This window comes from Mustela erminea, chromosome 4, assembly GCF_009829155.1.
Source record: "Mustela erminea isolate mMusErm1 chromosome 4, mMusErm1.Pri, whole genome shotgun sequence".
NCBI lineage: Eukaryota > Metazoa > Chordata > Mammalia > Carnivora > Mustelidae > Mustela > Mustela erminea.
In genome coordinates this window covers 53,621,732-53,637,827 of record NC_045617.1, presented here as the reverse complement: position 1 = coordinate 53,637,827, position 16,096 = coordinate 53,621,732, and the positions used below count along the sequence as shown (strand labels likewise).

General features: G+C 40.0%; 1 protein-coding gene across 2 annotated transcripts in view; it reads right to left on the bottom strand.

Annotated features, from left to right (window-relative positions):
- Window positions 1-9,490, bottom strand: part of KATNA1 (katanin catalytic subunit A1) — a 37,409-nt gene extending 27,919 nt beyond the window's left edge. The window contains exons 1-2 of one of the 2 annotated variants that reach the window (XM_032339266.1): window positions 9,168-9,490; window positions 1,025-1,199 (exon numbers count right to left, since the gene is read on the bottom strand). In XM_032339266.1, the coding sequence (XP_032195157.1) occupies window positions 1,025-1,186 (162 nt within the window). In that variant the 5' untranslated portion in view covers window positions 1,187-1,199; window positions 9,168-9,490. Of the gene's footprint in view, window positions 1-1,024; window positions 1,200-2,771; window positions 2,796-9,167 lie in introns of those variants that run through there. The other variant, XM_032339267.1, reaches the window with a different exon arrangement.
- Between the last annotated feature and the right edge of the window lie 6,606 nt (window positions 9,491-16,096).

Genomic DNA, 16,096 nt, shown 5'->3' with positions numbered 1-16,096 from the left:
ATAGGGTGCCTGGGTGTCTCAGTTGGGTAAATGCTCTGCCTTTAGTTTGGGTCATGATCCCAGAGTCCTGGGATCAAGTCCCACATTGGGCTCCTTGCTTGGCAGGAAGCCTGCTTCACCCTCTCCCTCTGCCTGCTGTTCCGCCTGCATATGCTCACTCTCCTTCTCTCAAATAAATAATTTTAAAAATCTTACAAAAAAAAAAAAAGGAACCAAAATTAAGTACAAAAATGGAATACTATCCATAAAAGCAGTTTAGTGGAATCTGAGGGATAACACTGTACCAAGAAGACCAGCTCAAAAGGACTATTAAATTCTGTTAACATTTCTTTCCTCTGTGATGTACCTAACCTTGCTAGAAATGCCATCTTCAGGTGGACTTATAACTTCCACACTTTCCTCATACGGGATTCAAATAGGGTCTGCTTTAGAATATTCTACAGAGGGACACCTAGGTTGCTCAGTTGGTTAAGCGGCTGCCTTCAGCTCAGGTCATGATCCCAGCGACCTGGGATCGAGTCCCACATCGGGCTCCTTGCTTGGCAGGGAGCCTGCTTCTCCCTCTGCCTCTGCCTGCCACTCTGCCTGCCTGTGCTTGCTCGCTCGCTCTCCCTCTCTTTCTCTGACAAATAAATAAAATCTTAAAAAAAAAAAAAAAAAAAGAATATTCTACAGAGAATCCGTAGCCATGACATTCAGCTGTTATCTGCAGTTTCAACAACGGCTTAATAAATTCTAATTTTACCAGGTAAAAAAATGTGATGTAGAAAAAAACCATCAAAACCATTATTTTTTAAAATCTATTACATTCCAAAAACTATAACTGAGTAGAACTCACAATACTGATGACAGTGAATATGGATTTATTAATATAATAAATCAAATTTCAAGTAACAGCATATATAAATCCATGTAACAAACCATACACTCTTCACGTATAACTGCAAAAGGCACTGACAATCTCTTCAAGTCTTCTCTTCTGAGTGCTTAAACCATGAAGACACACAGCAGCCATGATACTCACCTGTTGCCACTTCTGCTGGAGATAGGTATCTTTGACTGAATACAGATACTTGTTCATCTGGTCAAGAACTCCCTGATAATACACCATCGCAGAGTCATAGTTGCCCAGCAGCGCATACTCACGGGCCAATTTTACATTCTCGCTAATCATAAGAAGACTCATGCTCACTTGTAAGCTAAAAAAAAGAAAGATTTTCACATTAAATGTCTCCTAAAAATAAGTATACAAAGTTTCTCTAAAGTATACACTCTAGTTTCTCTGACTATATACAAGTTGGGGCTCCTTCAAGAAGCTCACAATCACACACACTGCACTTTCCATCTGTTATTTGCTCAAGCCATTTCTCCTTCTTCAAAGAAAGTTCTTGATTCCCACACACAAACCCCACCAAAGCTTCAAAGTCCAGCTACCCTCTAAACTTCTCAGTCTAAAATAAACTCTTCCCCTTCTAAAGCCCGCTGATGCTTTACCCAGACCAGGCCAAATTTAAATAAAATCGAAGGGGCACCTGGCTGGCTCAGTTGGTGTAGCATTCGACTCTTGATCTCAGGGATGTGAGTTCAAGTCCCATGTTGGGTGTGGAGATTATTCACAAACAAAATCTTACAAAAAGAAAAAAGAAAAGAAAACCCCAAAACATTGGAAAATACTTTAAAAAATCAAACTATGGGTCATTTAAAAATTAAGAAACAAATCTTGGTGAAACTGATAAAGGAAAAGAAAAAAGAACATTCAAATAAATGAAACACAAAATGAAAAAGAGAAAATAACTAGATGGATCTGAGTTAAAAGTAAATGAAATTTTGGAGGCAATGGGGTGGCTCAGTTAGTTAAGTGACTGCCTTCGGCTTAGGTCTTGACTCTAGGGTCCCAGGATCAAGCCCTGCTCCTTTTCCTTCTGCCTATTGTTCCCCCTGCTTATGCTCTCTGTCAAATAAATAAGATATTTTAAGAAATTTTAGGGACCCCTGGGTGGCTCGGTGGGTTGGGCCGCTGCCTTCGGCTTAGGTCATGATCCAAAAGGTCCTGGGATCAAGTCCCGCATCGGGCTCCTTGCTCAGCGGGGAGCCTGCTTCTCTCTCTGCCTCTGCCTGCCTCTCTGCCTGCTTGTGTGTACTCACTTGGTCTCTCTCTGTTTCTGGCAAAAAAAAATATATATATATATATATTTTTTTTTTTAATTAAAAATAAATAAATAAAAGAAATTTAAAAAAATTTTTGTTTTATTTTTTCAGTGTTCCAAGAATCACTGTTTTTTTTTTTTAAGATTTTATTTATTTATATGAGAGAGAGAGAGAGCACAAGATGGGAGAGGCTCAGAGGGACAAGAAGACTCCCTGATGAGCAGGGAGCCTGAGGTGGGGCTCGATCCTGAAACTCTGAGATCATGACCTGAGCTGAAGGCAGACGCTTAACCAAATGAGCCACCCAGGCACCCAAAATTTCTTCTCCTTTAAAAAGTTGTTCTTCCCTTATTTCCTAGAAAATGGAATTTTAATGGAAGAACTCTACCTTTAAAAGGCTTCAGGTCCAGAGGATCTTTTTCTAGGTGGGTTTTACCTACCCTCTAAGCAGAAAGTAATTCTAATCACATAAAAGTTGATTGAGAAAACAAGGGAAAAACTGACCAACTCTTTTTAGGAGGCTGGGCTCACCTCAATTTCAAAACTGAGTATGAACCCGTTCTGCTTAGGACTATAGATGTGGAAATCCATTAAGAGCTAACAATGTTTCAAAGCACACTCACTCTCTCTCTGATCATGAAGATTCTCCACAGAGGGGCGCCTGCGTGGCTCAGCAGATTGAGCGTCCACCTCTTGGTTTCAGCTCAGGTCGTGATCTGAGGGTCATAGGGTCAAGCCCAGTGTAGGGCTCCACGCTCAGCAGGGAGTCTGCTTGGGGTCCTCTCTCTCCATGTGCCCCTCCCCTGTCCTCTCTAGGATAAATGAATAGCTCTTTTAAAAAAAAAAAAAAATTACACAGGAATGCAAGGATAATTTAAGATTAGAAAATCCATCCTTATAATTCCTCATACTGACGGACAAAAGACTTCAATGGACAAAATGGACAAAAAGAAACAAGTAAACAGCACAAAGGACAATTCAAATAAGAGAAAACCCAAATGGCTAAAAGTACAGATACTATTTTTTTTTAATTTTTTATTATTTTTTTAAAAGATTTTATTTATTTATTTGACAGACAGAGATCACAAGTAGGCAGAGAAGCAGGCAGAGAGAGGAGGAAGCAGGCTCCCTGCTGAGCAGAGAGCCCGATGTGGGGCTAGATCCCAGGACCCTGGGATCATGACCTGAGCCGAAGGCAGAGGCTTTAACCCACTGAGCCACCCAGGCGCCCCAAGTACAGATACTATTAACAGATGAATGCAAGTGGAAAGCAATCAAAGTCCCTCTTATACATTCACTAGATTAAAAGCAAGTTAGTAACTCCAATAACACTAAGTATTGGTAAGGATTTGGGAAAAAGGAAACCCTCACATATAACTTGTTGATTAAAAACTGGTATAGTCGAGGCACCTGGGTGGCTCAGTGGGTTAAAGCCCCTGCCTTCGGCTCAGGTCATGATCCCAGGGTCCTGAGATCTAGCCCCACGTCGGGCTCTCTGCGCAGTGAGGAGCCTGTTTCCCTTCTTCTCTCTCTGCCTGCCTCTCTGCCTACTTGTGATCTCTCTCTGTCAAATAAATAAATAAAATCTTTAAAAAAACAAAACAAAACAAAACAAAAACAAAAAAAACTGGTATAGTCATTTTGAAGAGCAACCTGGCAGTCCTTAGAGAAGCTGCATATACATATATCCTATGATCCAGCAATCCCACTCTTCTGTAAATATTCCAGAGAAAGTCTCACACAGATTCACAGAGACTTGTTTTGGGATGTTAATGAAAGAACTGTTGGAGAAATCAAGGAGCTAAAGACAATCAACCTCTTCCCTGCTAGAGAAATGGGTAAGGAAATGTGCTGGAGGGGCGCTCAGGTGGCTTAGTTGATTGAGCTTTTGCCTTCAGCTCAAGTCATGATCCTAGGGTCCTGGGATCAAGCCCTGCATAGGGCTTCTTGCTCAACGGGGAGTCTGCTTCTCCCTCTCCCTCTGCTGTTGCCCCCTGCTTGTGCATGCTCTCTCTCCCCCATCAAATAAATAAATAAAATCTTAAAAAAAAAAAAAAAAGAAAGAAACAAAGAAAAGAAAATGTACTGGATGCATTCTCTGGAATACTATGTAGAAGATGGAAGCAATTAACAAAATTTACAAATAGCAACATGCCCAGATCACTGAAATACGGGGTTGGGTGAAAATAAAAAACAAAAAACAAAACGAAAAAACCTTAGATACAGAACAAGATCTAGACCACAATACCATTTTATAAACTCAAAATACATATGCTATACAAAACACTCTTTTGCCAGAGATAAATACAAATCCAAAAACACATATTAAGTATCTTAGAGTGCCTTTGGAGGATAAAGATACAGAAATATGAGTGAAGAAAGAAGATGAAGGGTAAGGAAGAAAAAATAAATATTACAAAATAATGGTCTTCTATCAATATACAATGAGAGACGGCTTCCAGAATGGGTCTCCGTACCCTCTGCCCCCTTGTTTCCATAGCCTTGTGAAATCACCTTCATTTGAATGTGAGCTTGAAACAAACAGAATAATCAAAATAACGAAATGTCATTTCTGAGATTAGACTGTGACTTCCATCTCTTTCACTGCCTCTTGTTGGCCCACTCTAAGCTGCCCTGTGCAGAGGCTCACATGACAAAGAACTGAGGGAGGCTCCAGGCCAACAGCCAGTGAGGAACTGAGGCCTTCCGTTCAATAGTCTAGAGGAGCCGAATCCTGCCATAACCAGGTGAGGGAGCCTGGAAGCTGATCCTTCCTCAGTTGAGTTCTCAGATGATGCAGCCCTGATACCTTGATTACAGCCTGTGAAAGACCCTGAATCAGGAGCACCCAGCTACCATATGCCCACAGCCCAACCAAAGAAACTGTGAGATAAAAGTTCATGGTTTCGAGCCACTACGCTTTGGAATAATTGGTTATGAAGCAATACAGCTATGAACTGACGTTTGTAAGTAACTCAAGATTGAGCACTGGAGGGCCAAAAGAAAAAAGACTCATGACCTACATAGTGATTCCATGGAGTCATGACCACTCATAATATTCCATCTTAATAAAAGCTCCATGGCCAGGGTATATGGCTCTCTGTTACTTAGATATACCTCTAGCACCTAGAACCTTGTTTGGCACACAGTCAATATTCAGTCAATCTCTGAATGAATGAATGATGACAGGCTTTTGTTTGAACTACCAAGACTTCTTATCTTTGTCCAGTTCCTGAACCTCAGCACTCTCGCATTCCTTCACCCTCAACTCATCCTTACCAGAACTGTGACTGCTTCTGCCCTAAGGCTCTAGATGCCCTATACTGACACCTCATCTGGGAAACAATGTTAGAAGAGTATAGCTGGGGCCAGGTGCTGGCAGTATACAGTGTATCCTGATGAACCTGGATAAGACTCTGATGTCTTCTTCTCTCTCTTTCCCTTAATTGAAAGATCTGGATGGATCCAGATCTTTCTTTCTATCCCCCCTACTTAAAAAAAAAAATAAAAATAAAAATAAAAAACAAAACCAAAACTAAATCAAGTTGTTACTGATACACAGATTTCATCTACTTTTTTTTTTTTAATATCATGATTCAATGTCCCACAACTCATAGAGTTCACTCCAGTCCTTCCTTGAAGGTTCTGTGTTATGAATACTTCTTTCTAGTCAGAAAAAAATTCTTTAGCATCCAATGAACTGACATTTTCTAACAAAAAGAAATACAAAGTCAATCCAAGGTCACCTGAAAAAGTTTTGATTATCAAAGAAACAATGTGTTTACTGAAAATAGTATCAAAATACCCTTAGCTGATTAAATGTGAGACAAAAATAAATTTTCCTATTCTTCTAGAAGTCTCTAAGACAGCTTTCTTTTCAAATAAACAGCAACACTGCAAATTTATGAGACTCCAATTTTGAAGAATATATTCTTTTTTTTTTTTTTAAATATTTTATTTATTTATTTGACAGACAGAGATCTCAAGTAGGCAGCGAGGCAGGCAGAGAGAGAGGAGGAAGCAGGCTCCCCACCGAGCAGAGAGCCCGATGCGGGGCTCGATCCCACCACCCTGGGATCACGACCCGAGCCGAAGGCAGAGGCTTTAACCCACTGAGCCACCCAGGCGCCCCTGAAGAATATATTCTTATCATTGTTAAAATTACACTGTAGTACAGAAATGAAGTCTACCTGGTACAATACCTGGCAATTTCTGAAGAAATGAGTATATTTGGAAAAAAGCCTACAGTCAAATTTTAACCACCATGAACAGTGAAGAGTAACTACTGGTTCAATTAATAAAACACTTATAAAAATGAGATTGTTCAAAAACTCAGATTCTTGATTAGAGAGATTATTAAAGAGACCAATAACCTTAGGTAATGCCTATTTTATCTCGCAGCAAGCTTTTCCTTTACATTATCCTATCAGAACCAACCTTTTGCTTACATGGCTTATGTATTCACTTTTGCTAATGATTAAATCAATTTAAATTAAGTAGGGTACAACATGAAATTTTAATTCAAGTAAAAGAGTAAAAATTTTTAGACAATAAAAAATATTGTAATGAAATTTCTAGCAAACTTAATAGTTGCTGTGGTGTGTGTGGAATCTCCACAAAGAGACTTAGGGTGTCTTTTTCTCCTTCAGGATTAGGGAAAATAAGTGATTAAAGAGACACAAAAAGAACAGGCAATAGATCCAAACATCTGAGGTTCTAGGATTCCTACTCTCTTCCGAAATAATAAATATGGGGCCTTCCTTATTTCACACCTAAAAAGGATACCATATCCACTTAATTTTTTAAGGCTTTAGACTGGGTTCCACTAATACTGCAGTTTTACTGTAATGTGCATAGGTCACTCATTCAAGAAGTATTTACAGAGCACCTAATCAGTTGCAAGGAATTGTACTGAAGACAAAAATAAGAATTAAACCTTTAAATCCTTGAAGTTTAGTAGAGGGGACATCATTTGATCTATCCTATGTGTCTTTTCTTTATTTAGGAGGAGGAAACAAGCACAGCATAGTATTAAGCACAGGCTAAAAAATCAACATCTATGTTAAAAATATTTATCTGTGAGGCACCTGAGTGGCTCGGTCATTCAGCCTCTGCCTTCAGCTCAAGTCATGCTGGGATCAAGCCTTGGCATCCAGGCTCCCTGCACAGTGGGAAGCTTCTCCCTCTCCCACTCCCCATGCTTGTGTTCCCTCTCTCGCTGACTATCTCTATCACATAAATAAATAAAATCTTAAAAAAAAAAAATTTATCTGTAAAGCTGATGTCCTAAAACAGAAACACATGAACCTCAATCATACATTTTCTTGAAGGCATTTCTGTAAATCGAGTGTAACTTTAAATGTGACAATACAGTATTAAGCAATGTTCAGAATGTTCATCTCTGGAATATGAAAACAATCATAATACTAAGTTACAGTCAGTAGCTAATGATTATAAATACATACAGTAAATGAGTGACCAATGATCAATTACAGCATGGCATACATTCTTCTTACTTTTATAATCACTGTATAATAAATATTCAAGAAGCATGAGAAAGTTATCAAAAGAGTGCCTGCTCAGGAAAAAAAGGATATATATATATATGTATTTAGTAAACTTTCTCTGTTTATATTTATATAAACAAAATAAATCAGTGAATGTAACAATAAAATGTAATTTAAAAGCCATTTTCAAGCCATATCAATAAACACTACAAGCAAAATCTATTTAGCATATTGTCAACACTGACCACATTGATTTGAAACACTATCTTTTTAACCAATCATGTAGCTAAAAAGAAAAACCTAAACCTTGTTGTAAACAGAAGTTCAACAATGTTGTTAGTACAGTACATTTCACAAGATTTCCTAATTCTTGTACTTGTCAGAAGAATCACTCCAGTTTCAATAAGATGCAGAATCGTTGTATAATATACCAAGTACAGAACATGTAAAACGAAAAAGCTTCTTGAATAACCAATGCCACAGAGAAGATTTACATAGCTTTCCACAATCTAGGAATGTTGGAAATTAGCACTGCCTTTTTTTTTTTTTTAAAGGCATGATACAGTAATATTAACAATAATACAAAATACAAGAGTTCTGCTGCTATTCCTGTGTGAGAACTCACTGATTACAAAAAATTATCTCATTTGGAAAAGACAATAGGGCTGCACATTGAGACACTTAGTCCTGTGAACTTTACAAGAATCTTTATTGATACCGTGGTGTTCTATCATTGTGGCAAAGATTCTAAAACACTAGGAATGTTTTCAGCAGGAATAAAGGTCTGATTTCAAAGAGGATTACATAAATCGATGCTTTCAAGAGAGAATGATGCAAAATTGTGCTGTTAGAATTTAGTAACATATAAAATGGCACTTCGCAATTAAAAGAGAAATTTATTTTTGATTAAATAAGGGCTGAGACTATCCACTGTAAGGCACTTAGGGATCCACGTTTATCTCTAGCTTCGTCTCCGTATACTACACGATATGAAACAAAGGTCTGGAGGGAATACATATTTTTAAAAGGTACGAACTCTAAAGCAAAAGGGCCAAAAGCCTCCCAGAGGATGCCCGGCGCCAGAACATCCTCAACAATATCACACCTACCTAACAAAATGTAAGAAGAGATCCCATTTCAAGGCTTTCGAGGTTTTTCAGGGGTGAGGGTATGGGGCGGGGTCGTGGACGAATTCGGGAGAAAACCTCTCAAAAAAGGGAAGAAATAAAGATATACATGTTTTTCCGACCAGAGACTTCTCTAATGACACAAGTCTAGAAAAGGATCGCCAGGAACCCCCAAAAGTCCCAGGCTGGAGAGGATCCTCAGGAAGAGGACCCGTCACCAGAGCCACAGGTGTCAGCGACAATCTGAGGACCTGAGGCCTCGGCGCAAGTAAGGGTAGTCTCACGGCAGGATGGGCAGAGAGCTCTCACTGCTGGCCGCGAGTCCCTCGCCCAGCTGGCCACTGGGGTCGGGGATCCCCGGAGCACGGGGAGAGTAGACACTCACCTGTGGCTGCCAGGCTCCCTGGGAAACCACCCACCGCCAAGCGGAGGGGAAGGGCCGTGCGTGGCTCAGGGCTGCTAGAATGCAGGGCCGGCCCTACCCAGCCCCAAACACTCTGCTCCGTGCTCACGACCCCAGCACGACGGTGTCCAACCGTCACCAGCCCCCAGTGCTTCTTCAGCTCGCCGAGAATTTGAAGGCAAACCCGCCAGGGTCACTTCCGGTGCTGGGGGCGGACTCGGTGACTCCACCGCACGCGGGGCGACGCCCCGGGAGCGAGGACGCCGGGCGGCGTGCGCGCGCCGGGCGCCACGCACTGGGCGTGGGGGAGTGAACGCAGCTGGGCGGGGCTAGCGGAGCGCGCCTGCGCAGTCCGCACCGCCTCCTGGCTGCGGTCTGGGCAGTGAGGCTGGTGAGGTTTTAAATTAGTATCCAGGATCATATTTTAGTATCTTTTTCAAAGATCTCCCTCACATTTCCTCCTATTTGATTTTCACCACACTCCTCAAAGGATAGGAAGTCAGAGTGTCTATTTTACAGGTGAGTGTCAAGGGTCAAATAATTTGTTTATGACAAATCCATATACGCAGAATTCGACTGAGGCTCTTGTCACGACATAGGATGAATAAAATAGGGAATGGGTAAACAAAGATAATCGGACGTGCTTCTAGTGGAGCTATATTTTCTTGATTTACTTTTTTGATCTTTCTCTTAGCACAACCAGAAAATACACAATACTATGCTGTTTCAGGATTTAGATACGTACTCTTCAGTACAACTGGCCATGCTTCCTCCAGTCTCAATCTCCATCCTCTCCCTCCACCTAAAGTGGAATGAGGCACTAGACACGTTTTCCTTTATGAGTGCATGGTTATTAAAATTCTAATCTTAAATCATCGCAGCAATTTAACACAGACTTACATAAAGGCAAGTCCAGGGAAATAAATCCATTTAGTCCACAAATATTTATTGAGCAAGTACTATGCTGTCGACACTGTTGTAGACATTGAGTATATAGCGATCAAAAAAAAAAAAAAAGTCTCATGTTGCTTAAAGTCTTGTAAAATCCTCGCCTAAGTAGAAAATAATAGTTTTGCTATGGTGGACAGGAGCTCCATTGTAATGGAGCATATAAAATTGTAATTAGTACAGCTAAATAAATAAATGAGAAATATAAAAAATTCTGGGACGTACAGATTAATTATCCTACTTAGGCTGAATCAAACTTCACCTTTTGTATGTGTACAAAGGTATGATGAATTATAAAGCCCATTTGTACTTTTAAAACTTCTCAAAACAGAGGTGCCTGAGTGGCCCGGTGGCTAAGCAGCAGACTCTCTTGGTTTCAGCTCAGGTCATGACTTCAGGGTCCCCGAGTGGAATAGGATTCTCTCTCTCCCTTTGCCCCTCCTCACTCCTCACACTCACTCTCTAAAATATATCCTAAAAAAACCAAAAACTTCTCAAAACAAAATGAATGCATATTATATAATTCCATGTATATGAAATTCTAGAACAGGCAAAAATAATTTATAGCAACAAAAAGCAGATCAGTGTTTGCTTGAGGCTGAATTAAGGGCGGGAGGAGGGAGGAAAATGATTAGACTTCTCAGAGGCATGAGGAAAGGTTTTGAGGTGATGGAAATGTTACATACCTCAATTATGGTAGTGGTTATACAAATGTATATATTTATTAAAACTCTTCAAATAGAAAACATAAAATGGATGCATTTTATTGTGCATAAGTCATACCTCGATGATCAAGTTGAATTTTAAAGTAAAAAAACCTCCAGGGGCGCCTGGGTGGCTCAGTGGGTTAAAGCCTCTGCCTTCGGCTCAGGTCATGATCCAGGGGTCCTGGAATGGAGCCCCGCATCAGGCTCTCTGCTCAGCAGGGAGCCTGCTTCCTTCTCTCTCTCTGCCTGCCTCTCTGCGTACTTGTGATCTCTGTCAAATAAATAAATAAAATCTTAAAAAAAAAAAGGAACTAGAGCTTCTTAAAACAACAAAACAAAACAAAACAAAAAACCTCTCCAAAGAATGGTTTACATTCACTAGTTCGTTTCTTCCTTAGTAGTACCAGTTAGGGAAACTACACTAACCTGTAGTAGCTCCTACCTCTAGGTTTCAAACAAGATTTTTTTTTAATGGGAATATAAACCCCCTTATACCAAAAAAGAACTCCCAAGTTTACTGTTTTATCTATTAAATTTAAATTTTAAGAATTTACGTCTCATCAGAGAAATCTAAAAGGACTTTCAAGACCAATTTATTAATTTTACTCACCTGGTCGATTGTATCAGGCAGTCCTTGTCTATATACTTCACAAATTTGAGCCATCTCTTGAGTACAGAGCATATATAAAACAAGAAAATTTTAACCATGAGTAAGAATTGCTGAGTTTTTAGATTATGTCACAATATTTACAGTAACAAACTGGGGCAGATCCCCAGTGTTATTCATTAAGCTTATTGTATACATTCTTCCTAAATAATAGCTTCCATCACTGTCCTGCTACTCCCAGACTGCTGAATGCTAGGGGGAGGAGGGCAAAAATCACACCACCATGAAGATTAATGCAGGACAATTGTGTAACTTCCAACCCACCTGAAATATATTTTTCTACATGTTCCACCTCAGTTCTCTCTCCCACTCTCTTCACATTAGTTATTTCAGACTTTAACCACTTTCCTCAAGCCGCTACCCATTTCTGCCCTTTCAGCAAATCATGACGTCTCCACCCTAAGAGAAAATGGAAGCTATCAGATTGAAATTCCCTCAACTTGCTCCTTGTGGCAGAGACTGCCATCTGGCCACCAAATACTCATTTTCTTAGTAACAGAACCAAGCTTGATGAAATTGGGCCATCTGGAATAAGGACTACATTTCCAGACTCTCAGGCACCTAGGTGTGGCCATGGATCTAACTTCTGGCCAGTGGAAGTGTTACATAGAACTTTCAGGAAGATACTTTAAAGGAGAGGTCCTGAAACTCTCCCTTACCCCTTCTCACCATCCCCTCTTTCTACCAGGTGAGAACAGGGAAAAGATGGGTGGAGTATAAGCAGCCGACAACTGATATAAGTAACCCTTAGGATATAAGCCGTATGATCAAAGTAGCAGAATTGAACAGACGAGGTGCTGGCTGACTATGAGCAGCTGCCGTTCATACCTGCTGTGGACTGCCAACTCCAGATATTGTATGTCTAAGCAGTGACTGTTTTGGGTTTTATATGCAGCTAAATCTAATCACAATACTTTTACCCTCCAACTTACATATCTCTACTTCACACTTGTCCTTTATTATTTTTTTTTAAAGATTTTATTTATGACAGAGAGAGACAGGAAGATAGGGAACACAGCACGGGGAGCTGGAGAGGGAGAAGCAGGCTCCTCGCTGAGCAGGGAGCCGTATGGGGCTCGATCCCCGGAGACTGGGATCATGACCCAAGTCAAAGGCTGATGCCCAATGACTGAGCCACCCAGGTGGCCCACCCCTTTGGTTTTTGCCTCCCACTTCAACGAAAGCATAGCTTCCTTTGTTTACACCCAAGTCTTCCACTCGAACCTAAAGATTTTTGCTTTTATTTCCACTTTATGTATTCATATGGTTCAAAATTCAAATGATACAAAAAGTTATATAGTGAAAATCTACTTTCTTGCCACCCTAGAAATCCAGTTCCCATCATCAGAGATAATCAATGACATCAAATTCATTAATTACCTTCCAGAGATATTATACATGCAATTAAATAATCCAATTGGTTCTTTCATGGGTTTTCTCATATTCTGCCAGTTTGTCTTCAATCAAAGGACATTCCTTTTTGGTTCTTACAGCTTCTATTTTCTTACTGGGACTTCCTATCTTAACATTTGCTATGAGAATATTTTTCTTTACTCCAGTCTCAATCTCCATCCTCTCCCTCCACCTTTGTTAATTTTTTTAAAAAGATATTTATTTATTTATTTATTTATTTAGGGGTAGATGCAGGAGGAGAGTCAGAGGATAAGCAGACTCCCCGCTGAGCTGAGAGCCAGTGTGGGGCTTGATTCCAGGATCCTGAGATCATGACCTGAGCTGAAGGCAGACACTTAACAGGAGCCACCCATGTGTCCCATCACTTTGCAGTTTAAGAGCCATTGTACTATCTTTGGCAATTCCTTATGTTGGAATAGGCTCTTGCAGTTGGTCTCCACTTTTTTTTCCCCCACTGTTATATTCTTTTGACACTAGGTCATATTTTTGTATTTCTGTGTGACAGGTAATTTTGAAGTGTATCCTTGATATTGGATATGTTATGTTATAGATACTTTGGTTTAAATCTGTGATGTATCTCTGGAGGTGCTGGTTTTGTTGTTAAACAGACAATTAACTTGGTCGCCTGGGTGGCTCAGTGGGTTAAGCCGCTGCCTTTGGCTCAGGTCATTATCTCAGGGTCCTGGGATCGAGTCTGGCATCGGGCTCTCTGCTCGGCAGGGAGCCTGCTTCCTCCTCTCTCTCTCTCTCTGCCTGCCTGTAATCTCTCTCTGTCAAGTAAATAAATAAAATCTTAAAAAAAAAAGACAATTAACTTGATTTGATTTGCTTTCTGTTGAGCAGCACCTCAAATGCCAGTTTAATTCTTTTGTTCTTATGATGCTTGGATTCTTCCCCACAGATATGTGGCAAATGATTCAGCTAGAGATTTGGGGCTTTCTCAGGCAAGATACCATGAAAATTAGATACTCATCCAGTGCCATTCCTCTCTTTCATGTGTTGACTTCCATCCAGATCTGCCTGTTCTTGGTTCTACTCAGTTATCTTTAGAAGTGGCTGTTTTTGTATTTTCCCCAGAATTTATAATAGTTCTATGGGGGTAAAGTCAGTCGTTTAGGAGCTTACTTGGTCATAGTAGAAACAGAATCCAGTTATCTTTCAAGTAGGTCATTTGGATGCTAGTTTAGCTAATGAACTTGAAGGACCAGAATTAAATCAAATAGAAAGTTATTGCAGTGGGCGCTTGGGTGGCTCAGTTGGTTGAGTGACTGCCTTCAGCTCAGGTCCTGATCCTGGAGTCCTGGGATGAGTTCCACATTGGACTCCCTGCTCAGCAGGAAGTCTGCTTCTCCCGCTGACCTCTCTCCTCTCATGCTCTCTCTTTTTCTCTCAAATAAATAAATAAAATTTAAAACGAAAGTTACTGCAGTAATTCAGGCAAGAGCTGATGAGGGCCTCAACCATAGTAGTAACAGTAGGGCTGAAGATGATGAACTGAAGAAAAATGTACAAGGTAAAGTAACTGAGTTTCATGATTGGTTACCTGGGAGATGATCAAAATACAAAATGACCTCCTCTGTTTTGCAAATCAGATTAAACAGTAATATAAATTCTATACTAATTAGGGTACAAGTTCAACAACAGTAAGAAATGGGGATTTGTACACACACACAGTTTTGCTTGTTTTCCTTTTCTCTAACATTCTACAATTTATTAGTCCAGCCTGGACAGACAGCCCCACACCACACTATCTTTCAGGTAACCAGGTTCCTTTTTTTTTTTTTTTTTTTAAAGATTTTATTTATTTATGAGACAGAGAACACGAGCGGGGTGTGTTGGGGGGTTGTGGATGGAGAGGACAAGCAAACTCCCTGCTGGAGCCCGAGGCAGGCCTCAATCACTAGACTCTGAGATCATGACCTGAGCTGTAGTCAGAAGTTTAACTGACTAAGCCACCCAGGTGCCTCAGGTAACTATGTTCTACTCCTTTTGTTGACCCACCACCCCTAAGGTGTTTTCCCTAGTTTTCATGGTCAGTATAAAGTCACTACTCTGTCCATGTTCCATCTGGTGGGCAAGAAGGAAAGAGCAAGTGGAGGGCAAGCGACATCAACTTTAAGTGTATATCACATACACTCATATCCCAAGGGCCAAAACTTAGTCATGTGGCCATACCTAATTACAAGGGAATATGAGAAACATGGGCTCTAGCAGCACAGTCAAAATCTGGACAGGGATGGGGGCTCTATTCAGAAAAGAATGAGAGAATGGACGCTGGGAACAAGAGCAGCCTATGTCATTGGTCAACCACTCTGGGCACTAAGGACTTTCTCACCACAGAACAAATTTAAACCGTCTTCAGGGGTAAACAACTCAAAGTTCCACCCAGATTCTGAATCCAGAAGTATGTTTAGAATCTCTGGATCTTAAGTAAGGAGAAGGAAAGACAAGATATTAGGGATGACAGTAACTGCCTATGTATCAGACATAAATTTGACATCTTTCCTCTACCCTTCACACACATAAGCAGATGCATTTTTGGTGTGTTGTGTGTGTTTGGCATAACAAAGTAGAGGCACAAGCATGCCAGATGTGGGCCTACAGTGTAGTATAATGAATCACGGGAATAACGCAACTTGCATCAGCTATACAACAGCCTCACGAAGACCAAATATAATTTTATAGGAAGTGCAAACAAGAGGATAAAGGAGATTAAGAATGATGGTAATGCTTGAAAAAGGAAAAAAAAATAAGACAAAACTAAAAATGTGTTCATCCGCGTAAAATTGATTTAAGATGTAGCATCAGTATATGATAAAGGGTTGTAAATAAAGGAAAACAGATTAGCCAACAACCACCTATTTTAAAATTTTAAAGCAGACTCAAATGATATGAAATGAGTCTGATAATTAGAAAGATTTAAATCTCTGCTAATCTAAAGGAAGCCTTTAACATGAAATAGTTACTGTACTTACGTTGGGCAAAATGAAAACATTTTACTGGGTTACACTAACTCTACTCAGTTTGCCTTAACCCTATTATCATTAGTTATATATATTCTCATTCTAAAACAATGAATTTTTAATCATAAATTTTCTAAGAATAAACATTAAAATACACTTTTAAAAATGAAAATCAACATACATTAAGTGCTTTGATAGCTTTCCACACACAAC